General features: G+C 37.5%; 1 protein-coding gene across 3 annotated transcripts in view; it reads right to left on the bottom strand.

Annotated features, from left to right (window-relative positions):
* The window catches only part of BABAM2 (BRISC and BRCA1 A complex member 2), a 162,526-nt gene that overhangs the window by 116,064 nt on the left and 20,020 nt on the right, over window positions 1–26,442 (bottom strand). For all 3 annotated transcript variants that reach the window (XM_071739394.1, XM_071739393.1, XM_071739395.1), the window contains exons 3-4: window positions 25,818–25,894; window positions 13,584–13,678 (exon numbers count right to left, since the gene is read on the bottom strand). In XM_071739394.1, the coding sequence (XP_071595495.1) occupies window positions 13,584–13,678; window positions 25,818–25,894 (172 nt within the window). The remainder of the gene's footprint in view (window positions 1–13,583; window positions 13,679–25,817; window positions 25,895–26,442) is intronic.

Genomic DNA, 26,442 nt, shown 5'->3' with positions numbered 1-26,442 from the left:
AAATACCTGAAGGCCTTGAGAATTAGCATGAAAATACATTAGAACAAAATATTAAGAAGCAAATTCTGCTTTCAGAAAATCACCTGACATTTTGTGTAAAATTATTTTCCCTCTTTCTTTCCACTGACAACACAGCGTGATTCTTGATTAACAATCCCATACCCAAGGAGACTCCAAACCTCACCGAATCTGAAACACAGAACACTGGTACTGCATTCCCCAACAATAAATGCACCATTGACTCTCAAGCACCATCCATCAGAAAAAGAAGCAAACTCAATTTCCAAAGGTTACTGCAAATTACTCCTATGCCCCATTGTAGGAGCAGTTAAGAGATAGCTGATCTTTGTATGTTAAGGGTGCTCTGGAGATGTAGAAACTGTGAAGCTGCTGAGGCTAGAAAAGCATTTCTAAGTTGTGTAATCTTTCTGAAAAAGTCTCCATGCTTCTCCCACAGAGCTCTCCTGCAAGGTTATCAGACCCTTAAAAGCTAGAATTGCCTACTGCCAAAAGAGAGAGAGTACAATACTATCTAATTAATATCCTAAAGACTTGGCATGCAGAAGTATTTCTTGTCCTACTTTACTAAGAGATTAGAGCTAGTTTTGTTTCTATTCAGACCTCCCAGCACACCTCTGCAAAGCAGATGGTACCTTTACCTGTTCTGAAATGGAGTTTCTTAATTCCCTCAGCCCATATAAATATTGGGATAGGGAATCCAATGCACTTTATCATTAGTTAATCCATGTGACTACAGAGCACATTTACCACCTAGGAGTCTGTTACCAGAGGAATACATATTTAACTAGACACGACAAGTAAAAAGAAACAAAGTGTGAAGACAATATTAATTTCAACACATAGGGCATGTGCATCTTTTACCTAAAAACTTACTCATTATGCACTAATGGTAGCATGCACAGGTCCCAGCTCTTCAGATCCTCAGTGGACCAGATAACATGCCACTGTCTCAATGTTAATGCTCTACCTCAAGAATTCCTTTCTAAATTCTGAGTCTTCCACTCTTACCAGTTCTTGCACTTTTTTCCTTTCATGTTAAAACAAGTAATTTTAGCTACAGCAAGGAGGCAGAACCTTCACAGCTAATCTTTTGGACAGAGTCCACTAACATCCCTCAAGCATTTATTGTTGGGTGACACATGCAGAACTGATTTCTTTGAACCATTTTTTCCCCAGTATTTTCACACTTGTCCTACAGATGAGTTTTTAGGGCCTTGAAAATGCAGATCCTAAAGAAAATATTTACAAAATAGCATTGTGTAAATCGTGAAACGTTGGAAATAGAAATTATTTCTCTACCATATCAAACAAATTACTGCAAATTAGTTATTTCTTCTCAAAAAGGCAGTGCAACAAAAGAGCCTTTGAGAAAGTAGCAGGTGCATCTATAGGAAGACAGCTATACAGAAAATTAATGTACAAATGCTGTTACTGCAAAAAAAAAAAATAAAAAAATACAGCAGATGTTGACTAAATTTGAATTATACTTCTCTAGTTCTCTTTAAAAAATAGCAGATATACCTAAGGATCTGAGATGGAAGACAGCAAAAAAACACAGACATAAAAGAATGTGAAGAATTAATAAAACAAAGAGAAAATTTGAAAGAAATACAGGCTGAATCTTAAACCACAAAAAAGAAAAGCAAATAAAGCTTGAGACCTCTTCCACTTGGGGAAATTAATAAATCTTTTGAAAATCACCCAGAACGTAAAGATATTTTTTCACCCTCACAGCATTTTCTGAAGGAAGGAACCTGCAGGGTCACAAACTTAAACTTAATTCCATTGGAGAAAAGTACAATTATAACAGACTTCACGGTCTGGAATTTAATCAAATATGAAACAGCATTATCAGACAGAATGATTAAGTCTAACTGACCTTCTGTAAGCTGTTAATTTAAAAGTCTGTTTTGATTCCATATTCATAAGCAATGACCAACTTTCTCCACAGAAAAAATGAATTCTCATGGCTCAACAACTTGAATTCCACAGGCATACTATACTGCATTTTAATGTACTCTCAACTCTGGAAGACCGTGTTAGGTCTTTTTTTAAAAAAAATTAAAAATAAAAGACAAAAAACTTTGTAAATGTGCTCTGGAAAGCTAACAAGCTGTTGCCTTCAAGCCTAATCATTTCTTACTGTTCTACTGTTCTTGTAAGGAAGTAGAGATTATTGTGCCAGTAACACTACACATCAGGGCCAGAATCCTTTAATTTTCTGCCAGTTTCTCTAGTAATATTTTTCTTCCAAACTTTAATGAAACATTGCTCAAGTCAAGTATGATTCTATTTTAATTTAAAAAAGAAAAAAATCATAACTACTTTATCACTTTCATATTAAAGAATTATCAATATCAACATTATTGTTCCACTCCCAGATTTCCAAGTAAAAGACATTCTGCTTTCCTATGTCCAGCTTGGGATATTCAATTTCATATTTCTGTTTTAAACTAACTAAAACTTGAAAATCAATGAGATGCTGGAATTCTTTATACCACCCCTACCATTAGCAAGGTCTTTACTTCCTGCAAAGGAGTCATATTAGATATACATGTAAATACATGAACAGATTTAGCCATCAATGTCTGCTAATTAGCAATCTGAAGTTAAGCTGTGGCATGTATTTTTTCTCCAAAACAACACCATTTACCTGAAGAGCCTTTTGTTGGCTCAGATTTGCCACTTCCTCAGGCAGCCATTAGCAGTAACAGAGAAAGCTGATGCATATCAATAGGAAGGAGACTCCTAGATTCACCTGGCTGGCCAAAAAAACTCTGAGTTGCCCTTGTGAAAATAGCCAGAAACAGGCACTCATGTCAGGAGGGACCAAGTCACAGATCCAACAGAGTCTGCTTACATGAATAATTGTGGATTCAGTGACTCAAACTATTGCTTCAAGAATATTCAAAGTCCTTCCCTTGCCCCAGTTTAGTTATCTAACATAATCACACAGCTTGCAACTTAGATTTTTCTCTAAGTTGTAGACTTATGTTGGTAGACTTCAGTTATCCTTAATGCAAGTTATATTAGTATAGGGTACTAACACAGACTGACTCTTATCTCTGATAGGAAACTCTCACAGCCTACAAAATAAGTGGTTGAAGAAGACCATCAGATGTTGAACTGGGTTTCCAAAGGAAATATTGAAAAAACTGGGGTAAATCCCATAATGAGATCAATTGCCTGGCACTATCAAATCAAGGAGTTGGCACATAAACTCAGGCAAACATCCTGGAGAATTGGAAAGAACACCAGAAAGATGCAACCTGGATTAGTAAATTAAGTAAAGCATAAGTTAAATAAAGGGGGTTGAGAAAGAAAAGAACTAAGTCTGAAATGCATTTAGATTTTAGTCACACGAGGGGCTCTCACTAAACACCACTGGCAAATCTACCTACTATATATTGTTTATATACATGCATACATATATATATATATGTACACACACACAGTGTATAGAGAGAGAGAGATTATAGGTTTAGGCATAGCCTAAGCTTTGGTCTGTCAACTGGATCACTGAGAGGCTGCTCAGCTATTTCTCACACCCTGGACTGGATGCCAGCTTGTACCATCTCTCGCAATTCCAGTCTCCAGAGACCACAGGGGCACAGAAGTGTGAGGCTGCAAAGGTGAGCAAGCAATCCCTCCTGACATGCATGAGCTCTGTAAATTAAGAGATGAGAGATGATTTTGCTGGTGCTCATACTGTAGCTCTCAGCCAAGACTCATAATACCTTAGTTATAGAAGTGTTCATTCTCCACTTACCAAAATATCAGGATGTGCTACTTAATTTTTATACTAGAGAAGCAAAAGAGATAATACCCATTCAGACATATTGTTTGGTTCTAACAGAGAGAATGCTGTTTCTCTCAAGCCAGGTAGCAACTGTTGCCCACCTAAGAAATGAAGGAATTGAGAAATCAAGATGAATTCAACACAAATTCAAAAGAAGATCCAGGCAGGAGGCCAGTGCTCAGGTATAAGCTAAACAGACATAGCTTGAAAGAAACATAAACCTAAACATCTTTTTCAGCAATTACATAAAGATTTAAACACCTTCTGTCTCATCTAAGTTTATAACCATAAAAAAGATGGTCAAGCTGCAGGCAAATAAAAATTATGTTGTTTTGTTGCTTTTTTTTAAAATAAAACAATATGAATGGAAAGCCATTATATAGGTTTTTTCCCCCTATTCTGCCTATGGAACATGAGTAAGTTGCTCATCACATGCACATTACTTCGTATCACAGTAAAACCTTTCCTCCTACTTTCAGCATCCTTCAATGATCCAAGCACATTCTTAATGTTCACCTAAAGCTAGTTCTTCCTGGATTGAAAAACTAGATTTTAAGCACTCATATTCTAGATTTTCCTTATTCTAGGGAGAAATTGCTTTATCAGCAATTTGACGTGCCAAAAAATGCTCTATTTCTGGATTTGCTAGGCAAAAAGTCCAGTCAAAATGTGATTAACTAAAGCAGAACTTCTGACCTCAGCATATTCCCTTCTGCTTACACTTTGAGACAGAAAGCCAAAGCTTGTAAACTGAGCTAGGAAATGCTGAAATTTTGGGAAAAGAAAGCAAGGTAAAGGTATACAATGATTTTACATGAATAGAAAATTACAAAGAAATACCAGACAGCTAATGCCCTCTCAGCCTCTTAAATCTGGAGAATAAATAAAGGGGAAGGACTAGGAGAAATATTAATAAGACTAAAACAAGGAGAAAAAAGAAAAATTTCTCAGTGCAGAAAGGACCTGAAGAAAGGGTAGATGGAAAGGTGACAAGAAAATTCATTTTCTGTCATCTCTCTCAGATTATTTTTGCTGAATTATTTGTATAGCCTCCACCATACAGCTACACAGACAATCCTATAACTCACTCCCACACACTTCTCAGACAGACCTGCTGAATGCCAGCCTCACATGGGCTGTAAACAATATGGCCAGGATACCCCAGCAGAGGATTCCCAACCATCATCCTCTTTGGGACATTTATCACCTTGAACCTAATAAGGGGCACAGCAAAAATAAAACCTGTGCCTGCTTTATGACATAACTTCCTTGCTATGGAAAGCTATGGTTAGGAAATCTAGTAAGGGAGCTAGGAGACCAGCATGGTTAAAAAAGGAACTGCTGGGAAAACTTAAGTGGAAAAGGAAAATCTACAGATCATGGAAGGGGGGGCTGGTCACTTGGGAGGAATATAGGACTGTTGTCAGAGGATGTAGGGAGGCAATTAGGAAAGCTAAGGCCTCCTTGGAACTTAACCTTGCAAGTCGGGTTAAGGATAATAGAAAGGGCTTTTTCAAATACATAGCCAGCAAAACTAACACTAGAGGCAATATTGGCCCACTAAGGAATGAGCTGGGAGCCCTGGTGACAGAGGATATAAAGAAGGCAGAGGTGCTGAACGCCTTCTTTGCCTCTGTCTTTACTCCTGCAGGGTTTCTGCATGAGCCCCAGATTCATTTAACCCCAGAAGTAGTCAAGATAGATGAAGAGTTTGACATAGTAGATGAGGATTGGGTTAGGGATCAGCTGAGTAATCTGGACATCCATAAGTCGATGGGTCCAGATGGAATGCATCCAAGGGTGCTGAGGGAGCTGGCGGAGGTCATTGCTAGGCCACTCTCCATCATCTTCAATAAGTCATGGGTAACAGGAGAGGTGCCTGAGGACTGGAGGATAGCAAATGTCACTCCAGTCTACAAGAAGGGCAAGAAGGAGGACCCGGGTAACTATAGACCGGTCAGCCTCACCTCCATCCCTGGAAAGGTGATGGAACAACTTGTTCTTGTCACTATCTCCAGGCATATCAAGGACATGGGGGTCATCAAGAGCAGTCAGCATGGTTTTATCAAGGGTAAGTCATGTTTGACTAACCTCATAGCCTTCTATGAGGAAATTACTAGGTGGATAGATGATGGAAGAGCGGTAGATGTGGTTTATCTTGATTTCAGTAAAGCATTTGACACCGTCTCTCACAGCATCCTTGTAGATAAGTTGATCAAGTATGGGTTTGGTGATCAGGTAGTGAGGTGGGTCAGGAACTGGTTGAAAGGAAGGAGTCAGAGAGTTGTAGTCAATGGGGCAGAATCTGGTTGGAGGGGCGTGACTAGTGGAGTCCCTCAGGGGTCGGTACTGGGACCGGTGTTGTTCAATATATTCATCAACGACTTGGATGAGGGTATAGAATGTACCCTCAGCAAGTTTGCTGATGACACTAAGCTGGGAGGAGTGGCTGACACACCAGAAGGCTGTGCTGCCATTCAGAGAGACTTAGACAGGCTGGAGAGTTGGGCAGGGAGGAACAAGATGAAATTCAACAAGGGGAAGTGTAGAGTTTTGCATTTGGGGAAGAACAACACGATGTCCCAGTATAGGTTGGGGGCTGACCTGCTGGAGAGCAGTGTAGGTGAAAGAGACCTGGGGGTCCTGGTAGACAAGAGGATGACCATGAGCCAGCAATGTGCCCTTGTGGCCAAGAAGGCCAATGGCATCCTGGGGTGCATTAGAAAGGGTGTGGTTAGTAGGTCGAGAGAGGTTCTCCTCCCCCTCTATTCTGCATTGGTGAGGCCGCACCTGGAGTATTGTGTCCAGTTCTGGGCCCCTCAGTTCAAGAAGGACAGGGAAGTGCTTGAAAGAGTCCAGCGCAGAGCTACTAAGATGATTAAGGGAGTGGAGCATCTCCCTTATGAGGAAAGGCTGAGGGAGCTGGGTCTCTTTAGTTTGGAGAAAAGGAGACTGAGGGGTGACCTCATCAATGTTTTCAAATATGTAAGGGGTGAGTGTCAGGGAGATGGAGCTAGGCTTTTCTCTATGGTGACCAGTGATAGGACAAGGGGTAATGGGTATAAGTTGGAGCATAGGAGGTTCAAGTTGAATATCAGAAAGAATTTTTTTACTGTAAGGGTGACAGAGCCCTGGAACAGGCTGCCCAGGGGGGTTGTGGAGTCTCCTTCACTGGAGACATTCAAAACCCGCCTGGACACGTTCCTAGGCGATGTACTCTAGGGGGCCCTGCTCTGGCAGGGGGGGTTGGACTAGATGATCTTTCGAGGTCCCTTCCAACCCCTAGGATTCTATGATTCTATGAAACAAATGAGGATTCCCCTGGGGAACTGAGTGGAGCTCAGACGCCAAAATCTGACCCAAATATATTCAACATTAGATTCTTCCAGGTCTAGCCACAAAAGGAACATTTTACTGACTTATAGATATCATTTGAAAACACATCCAAAAATGTGTAAAATAAATGCCATCAATACCAGCCAAAAGTGCTTCTAATGGGAATGTTCCTGAATTAAGTTACTCTTCTGATAGTGACTGTGACCACTGCCTACCCATACACAACTTCAGCAAACTTCACCCCTCTGTGATCATTTGCAAGAAGGCTCCGGGAAGACCTTTTAACAGCCTTCCAGTACATGAAGGAGATCTACAGGAAAGTTGGGGTGGGTCTTTTCACCACAGGTAGTGACAGGACAAGAGGTAATGGTTTGAAACTGAAAGAAAGTAGTCTTAGGTCAGATATTAGTAAAAAATTATTCACCATGACCGTAACAAGATACTGGAATAGGTTGCCTAGGGAGGTTGTTGATGCCCTATCCCTAGGAGTGTTTATGGCCAGGCTGGATAAGGCCTTGTGCAACTTGCTCTAGTGGGAGGGGTCCCTGCCCATGCAGAGGGGTTGGATATTGATTAATAATTGATATCCTTTCCAACTCTTAACCATTCTATGATTCTATGATATATGCACACACACATACATCCACTATATAAAATGCGTAGGATTTGGCTATAGAAGGACAGGAATAAACAGTTTTCAGAATTCACATTTGTTTTAGAAAATAAAACAGTAACTAGCACTGGATTATAAATAAGCAAAATATATCTTGAAATATAAAGTCACAAAAATGAACACAAAAATTGTGAATATAGGGAAGTTCAAAATAAGAAAAAAAACCATAAAATGCAGGATCCAATCCTGCATCCTGTTTCACTTTTATTTCACAAGTTAAACTGAAACAACTTAAGGTTTTCAGCACAAGAGTTGTAGTTAGGGTCCAAGAATGCAATCACCTGCTGCTATCCCAAATAGAGAAAGCAGAAGATTTAACGTTAACATAGGTCAAACTTACCCACACATTTTCCTGACAAAGACAACTCACCACCATGAGTTTGAAGTCATACTTTGAAAACCACTGTGCTCATTGCCCATAAGTGGACTCTTTCATACACATAACACCTGCATCTTTGCCAATAATACAGCAGTCAGACTTTTAAGAACAAAATAGTTCAAATACCATTAGTTAATATAAAAGGTGTTTGGGTTTTTTGGTAGCTCCTGTGAGGAGCACAGGACAATAGATGTTGTTAATCATTTGTCTCATGCACTTGAGAGTAAATGAAGACCATTATGGAACAGGGAGATATTTAAAGGATCTCTTCACTACCCCTTAAAAATTCAGTAAGACAACAGTAAACATTATTAAGATTTTGCACAGAAAACAACAGAGCCTTCATGACAGCCATCATATAATTAAATGGAGCCTAACAACTACAAATAAAAGAGCTTAAAATAAACACCGCTCTACACAAGACACAGAGCATTACAACAAATACACCTGAGTAGCACAATTAGCTACATCAACTGCACAGTGACTGAAATCTGTGCTCATTATAATAATTAGACAAGGGGAAACAAACTTCCCAATGCTATGTACTGGCATGAGATCCACAGTGGCCCATTCTCTGAAGTTCTGTGATGGCAACGCCCTTCTCTCATGTGAATGCAGTACTAAGTATTCACATATATGCTAGCCTCCTAGCCTGCAAAGACACATTCAGCACTTACTGGATTTCAGGAATGCTAATGTCCTCTTGCCTCCATCCCCAGTATGGCTAGTGGAGCCTTTTCAATAGGGGTGGGTAGAAGAAGAATTCTGGGAAGACAAGCCGGGAACCTGAAGTTGGATGCTTAAAACCCCATATCCTTAAAGTGACACACTAGCTTGCATATAATGCTGTTTGCCAAAACATTTCCTCTTTGCCAAACAGAACATACTTCAAAATCACTGGAGAAATAGGGTTAACATTTTGCATAAGCACTTCAGTTATTAACTGGCTCATATTAACAATCAACTAGGCTAACATAACAAACAATTCTTGTTACTTGAACTGGCGTCATTGTAATGAGCTCCAAATTAATCTCATCCGTACACAATCACCAATCTTGTTTTGTGCCAACTGAATTTTTAATCAGAATGGAGTGAATCATAGGTTGTTTTTAAAATAAATTTCTAATACTTGTCATCCAAAGTGAATAAACACTAGAGCATGGAAGAACTCTTCTATTTACATTCCGATAAGCTGATTTGGTTTATCCATCTATACGTAACAAGTATCAAATGCATGCAATAGGACATTTTTAATGAGAAGAAAAAAGTAACATTTCTAATAATGCTTTGAGCAGGAATAGCATCACCAACCTAGAGAATTTAGCCCTCTGACTGTAATGGAAACTGTACATCAAACAAAATAAAAGTAGTTGCCCCTGTGTTGTGCTGCTCCTCAATCTTTACGTAATTTACAGATCAGAATACACAGAATCAGACCCTGCAACCAGCAGAGTAAGTACTTTGGGCAAGGCATGTAATGAAGCATGTATTTTTAAGCAATAAACTTGAGAATTCAGTTTCAAACTGAGGTGACTTCAGTATTTGGGCAAGACACAGAAGGAAAGCTAAGTTTCAATGAGCATTTTTTACTTGATTCTGCAATTACAATACCAGTATGCAATACCAGTCTAATAAAGCAGCTGATTAGCTCTGCTTGTAACAACAAGAGTGTTGAACATATAACTTCACCAATGAAACACAGAACCAACAATTCAGGAATTCTTTGGAAAAAAAAAAACAAAAAACAAATGATAGCATGAAGTCTTCACCTATAGCATCTACTTCTTCAAATGCAGTATTTCTGGCATCTCATTTTAGCTGTCTGGTTAACAGCTGCTTAACTGAACACCTGTTACTACTCTTAGATGAAAACCTAAGTCTAAGGTCTGCCCACAGCCGTGGAAACTGAAGGAGTGACTGGAACCATCTGCAGCACAGCCAGTCAAGTGTCTTCAGGGAGGTCCACTGACAGCCTCTATTAGAGCCACATGAGCTTGAGGAATCTGGAGTACCTGGTTCTCCTTTCAGGCTAAGCATAATGCCTGACTCAAGCCAGGTAACAGCCTGTGATGACTTCTGCTTGGAAAACAAGACACACAGTAAGATGAGAGCAGTGCAGGAATGCTCAATGTCAGAATTCCCACAGATCTGTCGTCACAAATTACTTAGAGACTGTGCTCCTCACTTAATGCCATCTACATGCTTTAGTGCACGGTAGAGTCTGTTTTAAATGCCAGGAACTGTTGCATTAGAAGTATCTGAAGATTGCTCAAGATTAAGAGCATTAAATTACACTCGATGTACTAATTTATTTTTAGTTAGAGACAGTAGAAACGTATGTTAAAACATTTTAAAAATCTGCTAATATCTTACAAATCAATTAAAATTATCTTCATTGAAGAGGTCTGAGATCCGTGGGGAAAAAAGGGAGTTATTCAAATACTTAGCATAACAAGCAAGTTACTGTTGATGTATCATTCTGAAGACAATCTCTGATAAACATGTTGAACATTAAAAAGGAAAATGCAAACGCAAAGATACACCTTATAGACCATAGCGCAAGGTTCAATTTATACGCTTTGATAACATCAGGATGGACTGCAAGAGAATGACCAAGGACCTTATCAAAGGTTACATTTACATAGTGAATACTAGATAAAGGCATAATGAACAAAGGAAACCTGTTGGCTTGCCAATTTGTTTGTTCTAAATAATTTTAAAATAGGCTGGTAAGTATCACAGACTGCTAGGGGTTGAAAGGAACCTTGAAAGATCATCAAGTCCAACCCCCCTGCCAGAGCAGGGTCACATAACGTAGGTCACATAGGAACACACCCAGGTGGGTTTTGGATGTCTCCAGAGGAGACTTCCACAATATCACTGGGCAGCCTGTGCTGCTGTCACCCTCACAGTGAAAATGTTTTTCCTTATGTTTACATGGAACCTCCTATGCTACCACTTGCACCTGTTACCCCTTGTCCTATCATTGGATATCACTGAGAAGAGCCTGGTTCCATCCTCCTGGCACACACCCTTCACATATTTATAAACATTAATTAGGTTGCCCCTCAGTCTCCTCCAAGCTAAAATGACCCAGCTCCCTCAGCCTTTCCTCATAAGGGAGATGTTCCACTCCTTCAATCATCTTTGTGGCTCTCTGCTGGACTCTTTCAAGCAGTTCCCTGTCCTTCTTGAATTGAGGGGCCTGGAACTGGACACAGTATTCCAGATGTGGCCTCACCAGACCAGAGTAGAGGGGGAGGAGAACCTCTCTTGACCTACTAGCCACCCCCCTTCTAATGCACCCCAGGATGCCACTGGCCTTCTTGGCCACAAGGGCACATTGCTGGCTTGTGGTCACCCTTCTGTCCACCAGCACCCCCAGGTTCCTTTCCTCTATGCTAACAGGTCAGCACCCAACCTATACTGGTACATGGTATCTGCATCAAGGAGCAAACAGCTTTTCAAGACACTTCCCAATGAAGAGGATGGCAAGTTTATTCTGTCTTTATGAAGAAAAAAAGCAACACTCCCAAAAGAAGTAACATCAAGCAAATTAAGAATGAAAGAAAACTAAGGATGTTTTGATCCTCACAGGTTTTCCTGTGAATCACTAGTGCTAGTGACTGTTTCTCACATGAGAAGTATGGTACCATATCACACTCTCTGAACAGTATTTCTACAAGATGCCCCAAAGTATCTTTCTTTAATCTCATTTACTATTTGTTACTAATTTCAGCTTGCCAGCACATAAAAAAGTCTCCCATTCCTTTAACATCAACTGCAGAAAGTGGTTGCTAGTGTTAATACTACTCAGCAGGTTATAAGATTGCAAAACAACCAAACAGAAAAATGGGGAAGCAGAAGAACCGGTAACCAAAAGACTGTGAAAACTGTTCTGGAAACGCTATATGAAGTACAACTTTTTCTATAAAAAAGCCTAACAAACTCGTTGTTTGGCAGCACCATGACTCCTTCCCAAAGCAGTTTGTGATTGGTGAAAAGAGTAACATGTTCATCTTTTAAAAATTCTGTTAGGTATGCCAAAAATAATTTTTAAAACCATTTATTTTAAGATTATAGGGGTTTTCAATGTAAATCAATATGAGATGAATAAAGCTAAAACCAAAAAGTGCCACATCACAAGGCAAGAATAAGTTCAGTTTTGTGGCCACTGCCCCTGTATTTCCATCACGACACCTGTACCCCAGCACAAAACAGTCCAGTTTGACAGCCTCCAACTTACATTCAGGAGCTCCCATCCCTGCTGCAGCCACCCAGCTGCACTGCAGACATGCTCATAAAGCAAGAGGAAAGAAGCTCTCCCCTAATAAGGCTCTACACTGGGGGAAGTTCAATTAAAAGACACTTCCTCAGGTGCATGTTTGGCCAGTGGCTCCCATATACCCATAAAAAAAAGAAATATATTTAAAGTGCCAATTGCTTTTTTGGTCAACTGTCTAGTAAAATCTGAACATTTTGAAAAGAAAATAAATGAAGTCACAACCTACTGTGTGGATGACCACACAGGAATTACTAAACTGCACCAGAATCACAGGGACTGAACACTTATTAGAAAAACAAAATGCCTAAATCTTATAGTTAAACAATACTAAACAATATTGTCATCCCAGAAACAAGGCTGCAAGTCTGCAAAGGCAGTAAAACAGAGCCTAAAGACACGGGACAGTAAACAAGAAAACCACTATGGCTTTCAAAATATCTTACAATGACTTTAGTAACTAACAGTAACTTCTGAGAAAGAGATTTTTTTAAAAACCATAACCATTGTTAGTTTTTTCAACAAGGCTTTACTACTTGAGGCTTATTTTAAATAGTGAACAAAACACTTGGTTTCAGGTTGGACTGTTTCTTCTTCCATAATAATAAGATTGTGCAAAAACACCCCCACATATGAACAGGTTTATTTCTTTGACACAGTGGTTTCAACAACGTACAACCCGCTTTTATCCCTCCTCATGGGAAAACAAAAATCAGCATCACTGCACAACATTATGATACTTTTTCTGGAACTAAATGTTTTTTCAAGACACAACTAAGCAATCCTTTTCACTGAAAGAGATCTTTTAAAATGGTCAGATATTAAAAAGACATCTTTTAAAGCTACTCTAGATAGTTACTGGAAACATCATCTTGTCTTGATGTAAGTGTTGGGTTTTTTATTCTAAGGAACCCTGCATTTATGGATTCAACTTTGAATCCAGACAAAGTTTTTATACCCACATAAGAGTGAGATAAAAGGTTGGGTTTTTTCTTTATTCTCCATTGTTAGCAAAGTCTTGTTGCTGAAGCTATTCTAAAAAACCCAAGTCTCTTTTCATAGGATAAGGTTCCCAAAACAGTAAAGTACTTACATGCAAGGCAGCAGGATCTGGCAAAAATTCAGCATCCTCTCCAAAGATAAAATCTGGTGGCAGGTCAGGATAGTGAGCATTGAAAATTATATCCCCTGAAAAGTATGAAATGAAAATACTGTTTGCACTTTTACATATGTGCTTATAAATAAATAAAATATTGTACATATTATACATGTTTTAATATAAATTTTGATAGCTACAATAAATATATTTAATGCATATAGATCCACATAATTTTTACAAAAAATTCACATGCAAGATAGGCATCAGATGTTTTGGGGGATGAAGTCAGATTCTTCAGGCACAGCTTCTTCCTCCTCTGCAAGCCATGAAACTTGAAATAAATAATTTCTTTGCATTTCAAATGGCAACTCAAAAGGTATTGAGGATTGCCTCAAAACACAGTTAGAAAAGTGATCTTGTTTTTTTAAAAAAAAAGTACTACTTTTAGATTGATGTGTTTTACGTATTAATTCAAAGTCAAATGCAAACTACTAAGATCAGGATTTTCAAAATACTGAAGCTTTAAAACTTAGTAACACTTCCTCCCTCTTCTCGCCACCCACAACTTTTTGAAGGAAGAATACACAGTTCAATAGGAACCATTCCAATTATCCAAATTCTGGCCAAGATAAATGTAGTATTACTCATTTAAATGGAGAGACTAAAATAAACCAAATATATAAAACTTCATAACAGCTTTGCACAAATTTCTCATCTTGCCAGTGTCAAAAAATATACAATACCTATGTGACAGTTCAAAGAAATCTGGGTTGCATTTCACTAGCAAGAATACATAAGAGTTCATTTAGGTCAAAAAATGGCATCTATGTGTTGAGCTTTAAAAAAAAAGAAAAACCAACCCACAATCCAATAAAAAAAATTAGCTAGCATTACTGCTCTACCTCACAATCACTCTTTCCTCTTTATGAAGACAGAAAATGAGAAAAAGTAACTCTAAGCTTTTACATGAAGCCAATTTGTGAGGCAGCACCGGGCATTATAAGAAATCAGTACCTACTATGTGTTACCACCTATTTAAGATCTACATAGGAGAGTAAAGCCAATGTGGTAAGCCTTATAAACAACTCTCTTCAGAGGAAGTTAAACAACTTTTTATTTTTTAAAAATTATGAATGCAGAACTAACTGGAGGAAAGCATGAACAAAAGCAGAACAATGCCACACTGCTGGCTCAGTGTTGTCATCATTTTAAGACATTCAACATGACAGTTTCAATTGCTAATATTCTAAAAACTTCTCTTGGCTCTAGCTGGAAGCAAGGATCCTGTAAAACATTAATTAGCAGAATATGAGGGCTCATGACCAAGAAGCCAATGGCCAGTTTGGTGTAGGTGCACTCGACAGTATTGCTCCAAATCCTGAACTCACTGATCACATAACCCAGTAGAGCACAGTGTGGATTTCTCCTGTCTGCACTCCTACCTTCCTTTCACACGTCAAGAGCACATGCAGGCAAAGAGTGCCAGAAAAAGAGTAGAGATCCATCAGTCAAAATATCCAACACATTTTATAAAAAGCAATCTTACTTCATTTAAAGCAGACACCAATACTAGAAGAAACCACATAAAATTGCAACAGGAAGTGTGCCTCTAGTAAGAGAAAATAATTACAAGACTGCCTAAGCTGTAATACAGCAATGAAGAACTGAGAAAAGTTTATTTACTAGACTGGACAGCTCCTATGTCACCATAACTCAACCCTTTTCTTCATAGTTACTACAATTAAAAAGTCATATATTACTCCTTATAACAACCTCCCCAATTTCAACTTACAGAGCAGGCAACCCTTGAGGTTATGTGCTGAAGGAGATAGCACCTTAACACATTCTTTGTCTAACTTTTGCTTCATACAGGGGCACGTTATACATAACTCAGAACACAGCACAATGAAATAGCCTGGCCTGTGACTTACCTAGCCCAATGCTACTCCGAAGGAAAGAACTGTATCCAGGTTTTTGCCATGTTCTTATGTGATGCAAAGTAGCTCACTTAACACCACTTTTCATATTGCAATTGCTAGTTAAGTGCTTTTAATTCCCTGCACTCCTCCTTTAACAGGATTGAGGAAACAGTACACACAATTACAACTCAGAGCCAGAGAAGCTGCATTCCCAACTACATAGATATTACAGAAGGCTGCTCAGAATAAAGAAGGGTAAAAATAGCTGTATATTTTAATGCTGTAAGTACATATTGGATTAATGAAAACCTAATGGAGGTCACACAGTAGAGTTACGAGGTGACTCCATGACTCTGCTTAAAAGTAGTGAGATTAGTAACAGACTGTATTTACCACTACAAGCTCCACATTAACAGGTGAACCTCAGTTGGTGCCATGAGAACATTTGAGCAGATACAAATTCTTTTTTTCTCAGTGCTTCCAATTCTATGGTGGCATGAAGAGAACTCCACATGCAGTGCTCAAGCATAACAGGAAATTAAAACTGGCTTTATTGGTTTAAGATGCTTAGTGGTAAATTCCTGATTTGGTTCAGCTGGGATTCCTACTGTGGGGCAGGGCCAGCAGGTGGAGAGGGAACGTTCTGCAGCCACTCAGGTGAGATGTGTGGTCACACTGAGGTCAGGCTTGTCACAGCTGCAGCTGGCCAGACCAATCTATCACCTCTCTCACATGCTCATAGTTCTGTACTACCTTCTGTAACACCCTTCTCCCTCTATTAGTGGCATATCAACCCTTATTCACAGCCATGTGTTGTGATTTTAGTTTTAAAAGTTTTCATGACCTACTGATATTACAGAACTATTAAACACATGAAGGGAATTCAGAGTAAAAAGGAAAACTGTGATTGTCTGATTTCTGTTACTATTACTTATAATTGCTTCTATTTAACCAGGGTAAACAGTGCCTCAAATCCAAACTCCCAAGTTCCTTTACTGAAAGTCATTTTGAGACCAAAGTTATCAGCATTAAAGCCAATGTGTATTCCCAGATAATTTTTCCTATAGTATAGTAATTTTCCTAAAGGCTATATACAGTCTGGTTGAAGGATCCTCTAGGCTTCAAAATACAACTGTTAATCATATAATTGCAAAACACTAGCACTGAGACCACACACACTCTAAATATTTTACAGCCACACAGAACCTAAAAAAAATCACGCTGTTGCCCTTACTTTCTAAATAAACCAGAAATATATAATTTAATGACTCATCAACACTATCTTTCCTACAGTACAATTTTTTCACCCAATGTAAATCCTAATTAATTCTGCTACAATGAAACCTCACACAGGCTGGGTAACAATAAAGATAAAAGAGTTCAGAATAAAATGATGTTTCCACTTAAATGTAAACATCTAGAAAAGGGCAGTGCTTCTCTATCATCAATGGTTTCCAGGCTGTTAGTTAAATACAGCATCTTACTACAGCAGATGGTAAGATCTGACTTCAGAATAATTTTTTCACATATTTAAACAAGAAAAAAAATCATCCCCTAGGTCAAATCTTATTCTGGTAGACCTCACTTCTGCCATGAATCCAAAGACATTTATCTAGTTGCTAAAAGGAAAGAAAAGATGACTGGGTTTTGAGCCCTATTAGACATTCACCCATGTGACCCTTGGCCCCTGTAACTTTTCTGCTCCATCTTCTCTCCCCAGCTTCCACATAGTTTCTGTTATGCCTTTCTTAATTTACCATACTAAGACAGGAAAAATTAACATCTCTGACTCTGAATTTGACCTATTCGCAATGAGGAGCATCAGCTATTTTCATAAATTACATATTTTCAACAAAAATACACCACCACAAATCGGATTAAAAATTAAGGGAATCAATTTTAATCTTTGTTTTGTTCTTGTTAAATACCACAAGCCAGATAAATTAAAACTGCAGTAACAGTTTGATATGTAAATAAAGATGCTTTTACATTAAAATAAAGGATATTTAAACAATCACAATGGTCAATGCAACAACAAATCAACTTGATTTCACATAAATACTAACACTCTCAGCAATGAGTTTATAAAATGAATGGTGTTAAACATTTTAAATCATCAGCCTCCAGTTGTCCTGACCTAGTAAAAATATCATTTTTTTTAAACAGCTACATTATTTCATACTTAAATAACATCAGTCTGTTCAAATATACTTGTGCTAGGGTAAAGACAAAATTTTGAACATGGTTACCATTTTGATTTTGAAAGCAAAACCACACACACACACACACACACTCATCAATGTAGTCTTATTATCTCTCTGCTTCTTGCCTAAATGAAATAAACACTTTTTATTCTTTGTACCTCTAACACTCAAGTATGTAGTTTTTCCTATATTTCAACCATGTTTGTCCTTAGTCTCTTGATGGAAGGGAAACCTTGTGGTGTTCAACAGCACTACTGACCATGACCATTCCTGTGTAAGAACCATGCAAGCAAAACCTTCACACTCAGACCACATTTATCTCTGTAGACCATAATTCAGCAGATATACCAGCCAATACTTCAGTGGAATTACATTGCCAATTAAATACTTGTAAAATTGCTTCAATAACATTAAAGCCATGGAGTCAATGATAAATTTAGAAGTAAAAGAATGTATTACACATCTTTTGCTTTTCATTATCCAAAAGTATTACTTGCTCTTCCTTTTCTCTCCTTGGGCAAATGGCACTAAATTTTGAAATATTTTGCTTGACAGGATTTCAAAGGAAAATTTAATATGCTCCTAACAGACAAAAAGATGGACATATTAATACCTAAATCCATAATTTCTTTCAACACATACACACTATTTTTTCTTATCTATCAAAATGCATAAGCAAGTCTAACTAAGTGGTAATGACTGACTGCGAGCAAAATAGATTTAACTCTGAAACTGAGAAATTTCTTAAATCTTTAATTGCTTTCCATTGGCCTATACTATTGCAGTTTTCCTCTCCTGATAATTTAATTTTTCGGGTATTTGCTTTATTTATTTTTATACCATACTGTACATTTGGTATTACTGAAAGAGGTACTGAGTGCCCACAGCATAGATGTCCCAATTACCTACAGGTGGCAAAATTAGGAATCAACATTTCAGTTAACTTCTTAAACTGTACTTTTGAAAAGATATTTATATACTTCAGCTTTTTCTGATGCCAAAAACTTCTAAGTCAGCACTGAGTATTTAGAATAAACATGCATGTCCACTTGGAATAAACCAATCTGAATGGAATTCAGCATATGAAGGAAATCAACCTATTTGGCTTTTAAGACACAAAGAAAAAATCCAGATGCAACTTTGTCATGAAATGCTCTCACAGATAGATATTAGAGAACAGTGTTGCTGCAAGTGGCCAATCCTATATGCACAATCAGTTTTGGAGAAAACAAAGCATCTGTTCTTGTTGAACAGTGAAAAGATAGTAAGTAGAATTACATTAGTTATCTGTTCAGAATGCTAACCTATCTTTTCCAGTAGACACACAAATTGTAGACAAAAAGCACTGACTGATCCCTTCTATAAACAAATTCTTAACTAAAACAGCCATTCTTAATTGTCTTTGCAGGTTCAAAGAGAATCAGTTATTCACTATGATTTGCAGCAAAGATACTAAGTCAGCATAATCAGCAGCATGAAAAAAAAATTAATTAAATGCAGAACTGCTGATTTGTCACTGGATTTCACCCTAAAGTTTTTGCTCTACAGGCTTTAAGTCAAATACAGAGCCTTTTATTAATTGCTTGGCAAGAAAGATAAAGTTTCTGAAATGACAATACAATTTTGGTAAATACAAAACTACTAGTAGAAGAAGATACAGGAGTAATTTGTGGTTTTGCTGTGGTGTTCCTGCTGCCAGGCTATTATGCTTCTATCAAGTAGAGAAGAATAATTAAACTTCAGAAGCAACTCTTAAAACCATCTGTTGAAGCAGGACTTTTGCCCACAAGGGAGGAGAGCTACCCTCAAGTGGTGCCTGGGAATACTGTGGTACCTTTGCTCACCTGACCATAAAAAATAATGCTATTAGAGTAAACCAAGTATAGCTTCAACTTTTTACATGCTGCTTAGTGGAAGTCAGAAATATTCCTGAAGCTTAGAGACAACATCTAGCAGCAAGAAGCCAGGATGCTTTTGAATTTCATTTCTGACTTCCCATAAGTATCACTGTACCAGAAAAAGGCAGACAGAAAAGTCACTAATAAAGACTCAAAGATACCTCACACTAGAAAGACAATTTGCAAAAAAGTTATATGATTGTATTAAAAAAACAACCAACCTTTCTCTGTACCTCTGTGACAATCCAGAAGAAATCCTAACTACTCCGCTATGTGCAAAGCCACAGAGGAAACCCAATCTCCAGGATCTTGGTTCAGCTGTTTAACCAAGTTGTGTAGTGTCATTTGAGATGCCTCAGGGCACATTTATGGCACCTATGACACTGTTTTTCAGAGAGATTAGTGCCCTTTGGGTCAGCAGCAGGGAAGGCCAAGCAAGATACCCTAGGGAACCTCAGTTAGACATCTGTAGTTAAGCAAGTGAATCAAGTAACACTTCCAATGAAAAGAAAAAAAAAAAAAAAAGAAAAAAGATAAAGGAAGGAGGGATTTGCATGATGGTGATTTGGTTCTCAGGCAAAGGGTTTCAGGTGTGGTTTTTTTTTTAACTTCAACTGACAAAAGCCACTGTAGGGGGAAAAAATTAACAAGGTGTAAAACTGCATACAAAAAGAGAAATTACATTACGTTGTAAATGACATTGCATTGTGGACAAATCTGCAAAGATGGAGTAAAAATAATGGAGCTGGATCCCAAGCTGCCAAAAAGGCAGTGGGACAATCCAGTCCTAGTTACATGCACTTCTTTATCAGAAATTTTAGTACTAAATCGAAGAGGAGAAAATGAGAGTAAGATGTAATACACAAGAAGATAAGATACTAAGAAATTAAAGATAGGCAATGCTGGAGAAGCTGTAACAGAGACATTGGGTAGGTGAGAAAAGGAAAGGAGAAAGTGAAGGAAATGGACTGTAAACCATCACCTGTTGCAGCCCAAACACGCAAACAAGGAAGAAAAAGGTAAGAAGGGATCATGGTAATACCAGTGTGAGGGTCTAACCTAAAATCTTTTAAACCTACTGAAGTTCACACTTGTACATAGACACTTGTAAGGCCAGTTCTCTTGATGCAGAATTATAGTCATTAAGACTTACACCTGCAAAAACTTGTCATTTATTTCCTCAACCAAAGACCAGAACACAAGGAAAATGGCAAAAAAATCCAAACAACATGAGTGAGAGGAAAGTGAATACTTAAAAGGAAAAAATACTGCTGTAAACTTTGATTCTATGAAAAAATTAAAATCTAATGAAGAGATTATGCTCTTTTCCCCACTAGGCACATTGATAATTAGATAATGAACAGGTTACCAAAGGAAGAAGATTTATTACACTTGCAACATAAAGCAAGACAGCACACTTCAGAAAACATACTGCCTGGAAAAATCTTTGGTACTTTGCATGACCTGGCCAAAAAAGACACCATAAAAGCAATGGTATCACCTAAGTATAATATGAATTACAGCAACCAAAAAGTCTTTCCCTGAACAAAACCACATCTGGTACAAAATAACTTTATGTCACACAGGAGACTGACACGTGTATTGCAGCAACCTCGTAATGAGAGACTTAAAACTTAAAATAACATGTAAACAAGTGCTTGGCAAATAAATTTGCAAACCAAAAATGGTCAACAAGGAGGTCAGACTCTTCTCCAAATTTATGATTTTGTTTCTAATCACTTTCTTAAAATAGAAGGCCATAGGAATACAAGATGAACTTACTAGAAGAATTCCATCACAGGAAGAAAAGCAGATGAAATTCTGTACAATATATTTATGGGCAATATTCTTAAATTAGTAAGGCAGCAAAACTGTGATTTCCCCCCTCTAAAGCCTATAAATAAAATGAGTAAGAAAGTAAGAAACAGAAATCCACAGTAAAAAAAGAAAAACTAAGCTTCAAACGAGACAAAAGGAATGTTCTTTGGGATCAAGGAAACCAAAGTGGTGGCAGTAGAACCCAGAGCTGTAATCCACTCACATAAAAATAGTGAAAATCAAACAGAAGATGAAAATACTAGAGTTCAAGAGGCCACAGAGAACAGTAGCATCGCAAGGGCAACACATTGTTTAATCACCATGAAATTCCAGCTGACAGCACTCAAGGACAGGGAAGGGAGGGAGGCATCAGTGCCCAAAAAAGAAAATGTGAAGAGCACAAGCAGAAAAAAAAAAAAGTCAGGCTTTTGTAGTAACAAGAAGCAGTGAAAACTTGAGTGAAATGGAAAACCAAAACCAAAAGATTCCAGGGCTTGCTGAAACAAAACTGAAATGACCAAGGATCTGATTCTTAACGGTATATTTTAATTATATTATTTAATAAAGACTATTACAGATTATAACTGCTTATCCTGATGATTTCTACTATGACATCTGCTTTGATGTTTTAGCAAGGAAGACCAATATGCCTGCAAAAAATTCAAAACACTTCCCCTCAAAATTTATAAATACTTCTCCCAGGAAGGGCAACAAACTTTACTCAGCAGATATGGTTTCCAGTTAGCAACAAAGGACAACTGCATACCAGAATGCTTAAAATAAGTTTTGTTCTTAGAAAACAGATTCAGCCTCTCACAGGATACTACAGTCTTCTTGGAGTTAAAACTCCTATTAAAAGCTTTGAAAAATTCAAATATAAAGAAAAGTAATGAGTTTAATGTAGCAGCCTTGAGTGATGGATGAACTAATAAAAACAATACAGCTGTCTCAGATTTTAACTGACAGTCAAGCAAGAGTAGGTTCAGGTTTTCCAGTCATTCTGGCCATGAAATCACAAAATTTATGGATTTCTTATATAAGAAAACAAAGTAAAAGTGTGTCTCTGAAATCACTCCTAAAAAATCCTTAAGTGTGAAGGAAGATAATTAGTATGACAAACTAATTAAGCTCCAACACAGACATAATATTTTCTCCAGTATAAAACTGTGGATATTCCCAAGGTCTACAGCTGGAGCTGAGTAACTTCAGTTAGCTCAGTAGTTCAGAATCACTTCCCAGAAGCTCAGAATGCATACAACAGTAAGCCAAACATGATATCTGAAAAAAGCCTACTGAATACCTACCTGCATCTGAAGAAAATGTATTAAAATCACCAAAAGTCATGCTTAACCTTATCAAAGCTGACAAAACAATTATTTTATACTACAGATATATAATCAGCTACTGCATTACCTGCATGTACACTTTCCCCTTTTCAAAAAACAGTGAACTCCCTGGTATTTTGGAAAACAGGACTGTGACTATGCAGTGATACCTCTCTAAAGTAGCATGCCAAGAGTTTTCAACACACGAGCATTCATAGTTGGGTATTTCTGCAGTGGCAGCGGTTATGATTGATGATATGCAAAGATCTGATCTGTTGCAAAGAGGATGTAACACAAACCACAAAGGAAATACACACTTCAGTGTGTATTGGGCACCACATAATTAAAGCCATACACTGGAGATCCTGAACATTTTCAGCCAATCTTTTTATTCTACCAGATTTCGTAACTTTCCTTTGCAGAAATATTCTGCCTTTGAAAGATAACATATCAAGCAACAGCCTACAAGAAGGTATCTACAGATCTCTGGTTTCACACTGTGGCCATCTTCCCCTGCCATCATTACAGATCTAAAAACAAAATTATTACAGCTTTTTTAATCTGCTTGTGTCAGTATTCCATATGCTGCAAGACAGAACGATGCACAGCATTTCCAAACACATAATGATGAAATGTTGAGGATTATTGTTACTTGAATTCACTGCTGTTATGAGGTACCTCTAGAAAAGATACACTTGTTTACGTCATTTTCAGTTGGTCATGTTAAAATATACAGCATGGATAAAATGTGTGCTTGGGCTTTTGCAAATGGGGAGAGGAACATTAGCATTACAGCTATTTTGTCTCATTGTTCATGTGATATTCAAAATACAAGAAGCAGGGGAGAGAAAAAAAAAGCCAATTTATCAATATTGAAATTTCATACATAGTCCATAATCATATTTCTAGGTACTTTAACTGGACCACAGTCCTTTACTATATTAGTATAGTTTGCATGCCTATGTCCTTGCGTGTAGGCATTCTAGTCTACTAATTTTCCTTTAAGAATCAGGAAAAATACTAGCCTCTACTAAATAAAAGTGAAGATTTAGAGCTTTCATAATGTATTAACATGGTCCTCTATGGTGATAAATGAGAATTACTATAGTCCCATAGAAAATATGATACCATCCTCTAAAGCTATGTCATGCAGTGAAGCTTATTTTTACTGCACCTTGATCATTGTCATCAAACAAATCTTATGTAGAATCTGCTACAGATTGCAGGACACATGAGACTCAACAGGTTGAGTCTGATACACAGTATCACATTTTAAAAAAAATTAAATAAGGATAATAATTATATGTGGTAGTATAACTGGCTTCATATAATACAGCTGCTACTTAATGAAAATTCTGAATAACTGCATAGTCAGATTTTTTTCCTATAATTCCTAGCTAGGACTTTATATTCCATTTTTCTTTTGGAAAAGAACAATTAGTAAGCCTCTTGAGATGTGATTTTGTAATTTGAGAACAGATAAAATAAACATAGTAGACCGATACATGAACCTAGCTCCTCTCTCAAACACACATGCAAACTTCCTGACCAATTTCTGGTGAAGACAACTTTCCTTGTAAGTGCCAAATGGAAGCTTTAAAGTACTTCTGATAAGAGAAAGTTTAAATGTGTTGATTTCTGTTCACAAAGGACATGGGCTTCCAGTGTACTACCTACTGAATGAAAGAATACATTCTTGATACTTAAAATGTCTTAGAGAGCTATAGCATTTGTATGATTCAGTGTAAATGGATATTATCAAAGCAGTAAAGTGTATTAAATGTTTAACATTTCTGTCCACACCAGGCACTTTATTCTCCAAATGGTTCATTTTCCCAGCCTCACAAGACAGCTGTGGTTGTACAGCACTTCTGGAGACTGCCCTGTCAAACCCCTCCACACAGAGGAAGGTCAGGAAGGGCACAGTGTATCCAGTTGGGTTTTGAGTATGTCCAAGAATAGACATATACAAGCTACACAAACTCTTGAGTGTAACCAGTTCCACTGTTTGGAACACCCTTGCAAAAAAGTTCTTCTACTATAATTAAATAGAATTTTCTGTATTTCTGTTTGTGACCATTTCAGTGACCAGCACGGAGAAGAGTCTGGCTCCATCTTCACTACCCCCATCAAGTATTTTAGACACACTGATAAGATTTGCCCCAAGACTTCACTTCTCAAAAAGAGAGAGCTCCCCTGTCCTCTCCAGGTACAAATGGTGCTCCAGTCCCTCAATCATCTTTGTGGTCTTATGTGGGTTTCATTCCAATATATCCATGTCTTTCTGGTACAAGGGAGACCAGAACAGGACACAGTACTCCAGATGTGTTTTCATCAGTGCTGCCCTAAATCTAGAGCTACCAAGTTTTCAATTTTACTTAATCTGAGATTCTTCATCCTCTCTCATATTTCAATAAAGATGTAGAAAACAACACAATTTTGCCATTTTGCATACCCAGTTTATAAGCAATTCAGGTGTTGAGAAAAGTATTTTTTGCCTTATAAAAACATACAAAAGCAACATGAAGAGTGGGCAAATGAGACAGGTAACTACAGATTCTCCAAAGGGAAGAAGGATTTAACCATGCCTCTAAGCCAGAAAAACAGTCACAATTCTGTGTTTTGGTCAATTATACCAGTTACTGTTCAGAGATAGCTAATAAAATTACAGACTGACTTACTCTATTGTAACATAACAAAGAGTTTTCACAAAATAATTCTTCCTAAAAGAAAGACACAAAGCATATAAAATCATAAGTCAATCTACAAATTATCATTATATCATCTTCGTAATAACATTTTGTTAGAAATATTGGGATCATTTGTGGCTTTTGTCTCCACTTGTTTTCAAATTTGTAATATCAAAGAAGGTTGTAAACTCATCTTAAAAATTAGATTTTGTTTCAATTGTGTGTTCTTTGAGCTGAAGCTTTAAGAAAGAACAACAAACACAAGTATCTCAAGACAAAAAGTAGTTAGGTACACTGGAAAACTATTTAATGTGATCTAGAACACTGCTACTGAAAGAAAGGCCAAGACATAATAGCAATAATTTTTCACTTACATTTGAGTGTTTCTCCAGCATAAGGGATATGTAGCTTAAACCGATCACAGCTAGGTCCAGGGGTCAAGGACGTACATCTACAAATGAAGATAAGAGAAGAATGTGCTCAGCTCTTACAGATCACAGCAGATATTTAACATTTTAATACAGAGTACAAATGACTGACATTGTGAAGATGATGTGAATACCAGAAATACTCATCCTTATAAATCTGGGAAGGAAGAAAAGATGAGAAGGTGCCTCCTGCATCTTTCTCTTTTGATCAGCAGTTCTCACAACAGTATGAGAAATTTTAGGATCTGGCTATCTTTGCTCTCATTTTAACACAGAAACTACACATACAAAATGACATGGGTTTTGAATGTTATTACAATTGTATCAATTAACCAAAGCCATCAAATTCTCTGCAATTTTTTTCAATTTTGCAGGTGACAACTCTTTGCCTATGTAACAGGGTTACATGCTTCGTATGTCTCCCATGAAGATACCTGGAATGAATTTTAGTTTTAAGACATCAACATTCAGTCATTCTTACCTATTTTAACTTTTAATTTTTCCCTTGTAGAAAAGGATCACAGTAAGCATCTAGGTGAAAAAGTTCCAGAACCAAGCATTGGAGGCTATG

Source organism: Heliangelus exortis, chromosome 3, assembly GCF_036169615.1.
Source record: "Heliangelus exortis chromosome 3, bHelExo1.hap1, whole genome shotgun sequence".
Taxonomy (NCBI): Eukaryota; Metazoa; Chordata; class Aves; order Apodiformes; family Trochilidae; genus Heliangelus; species Heliangelus exortis.
Note: the sequence above shows the minus strand (reverse complement) of the source record. Positions and strands in the feature narration are given on the sequence as shown.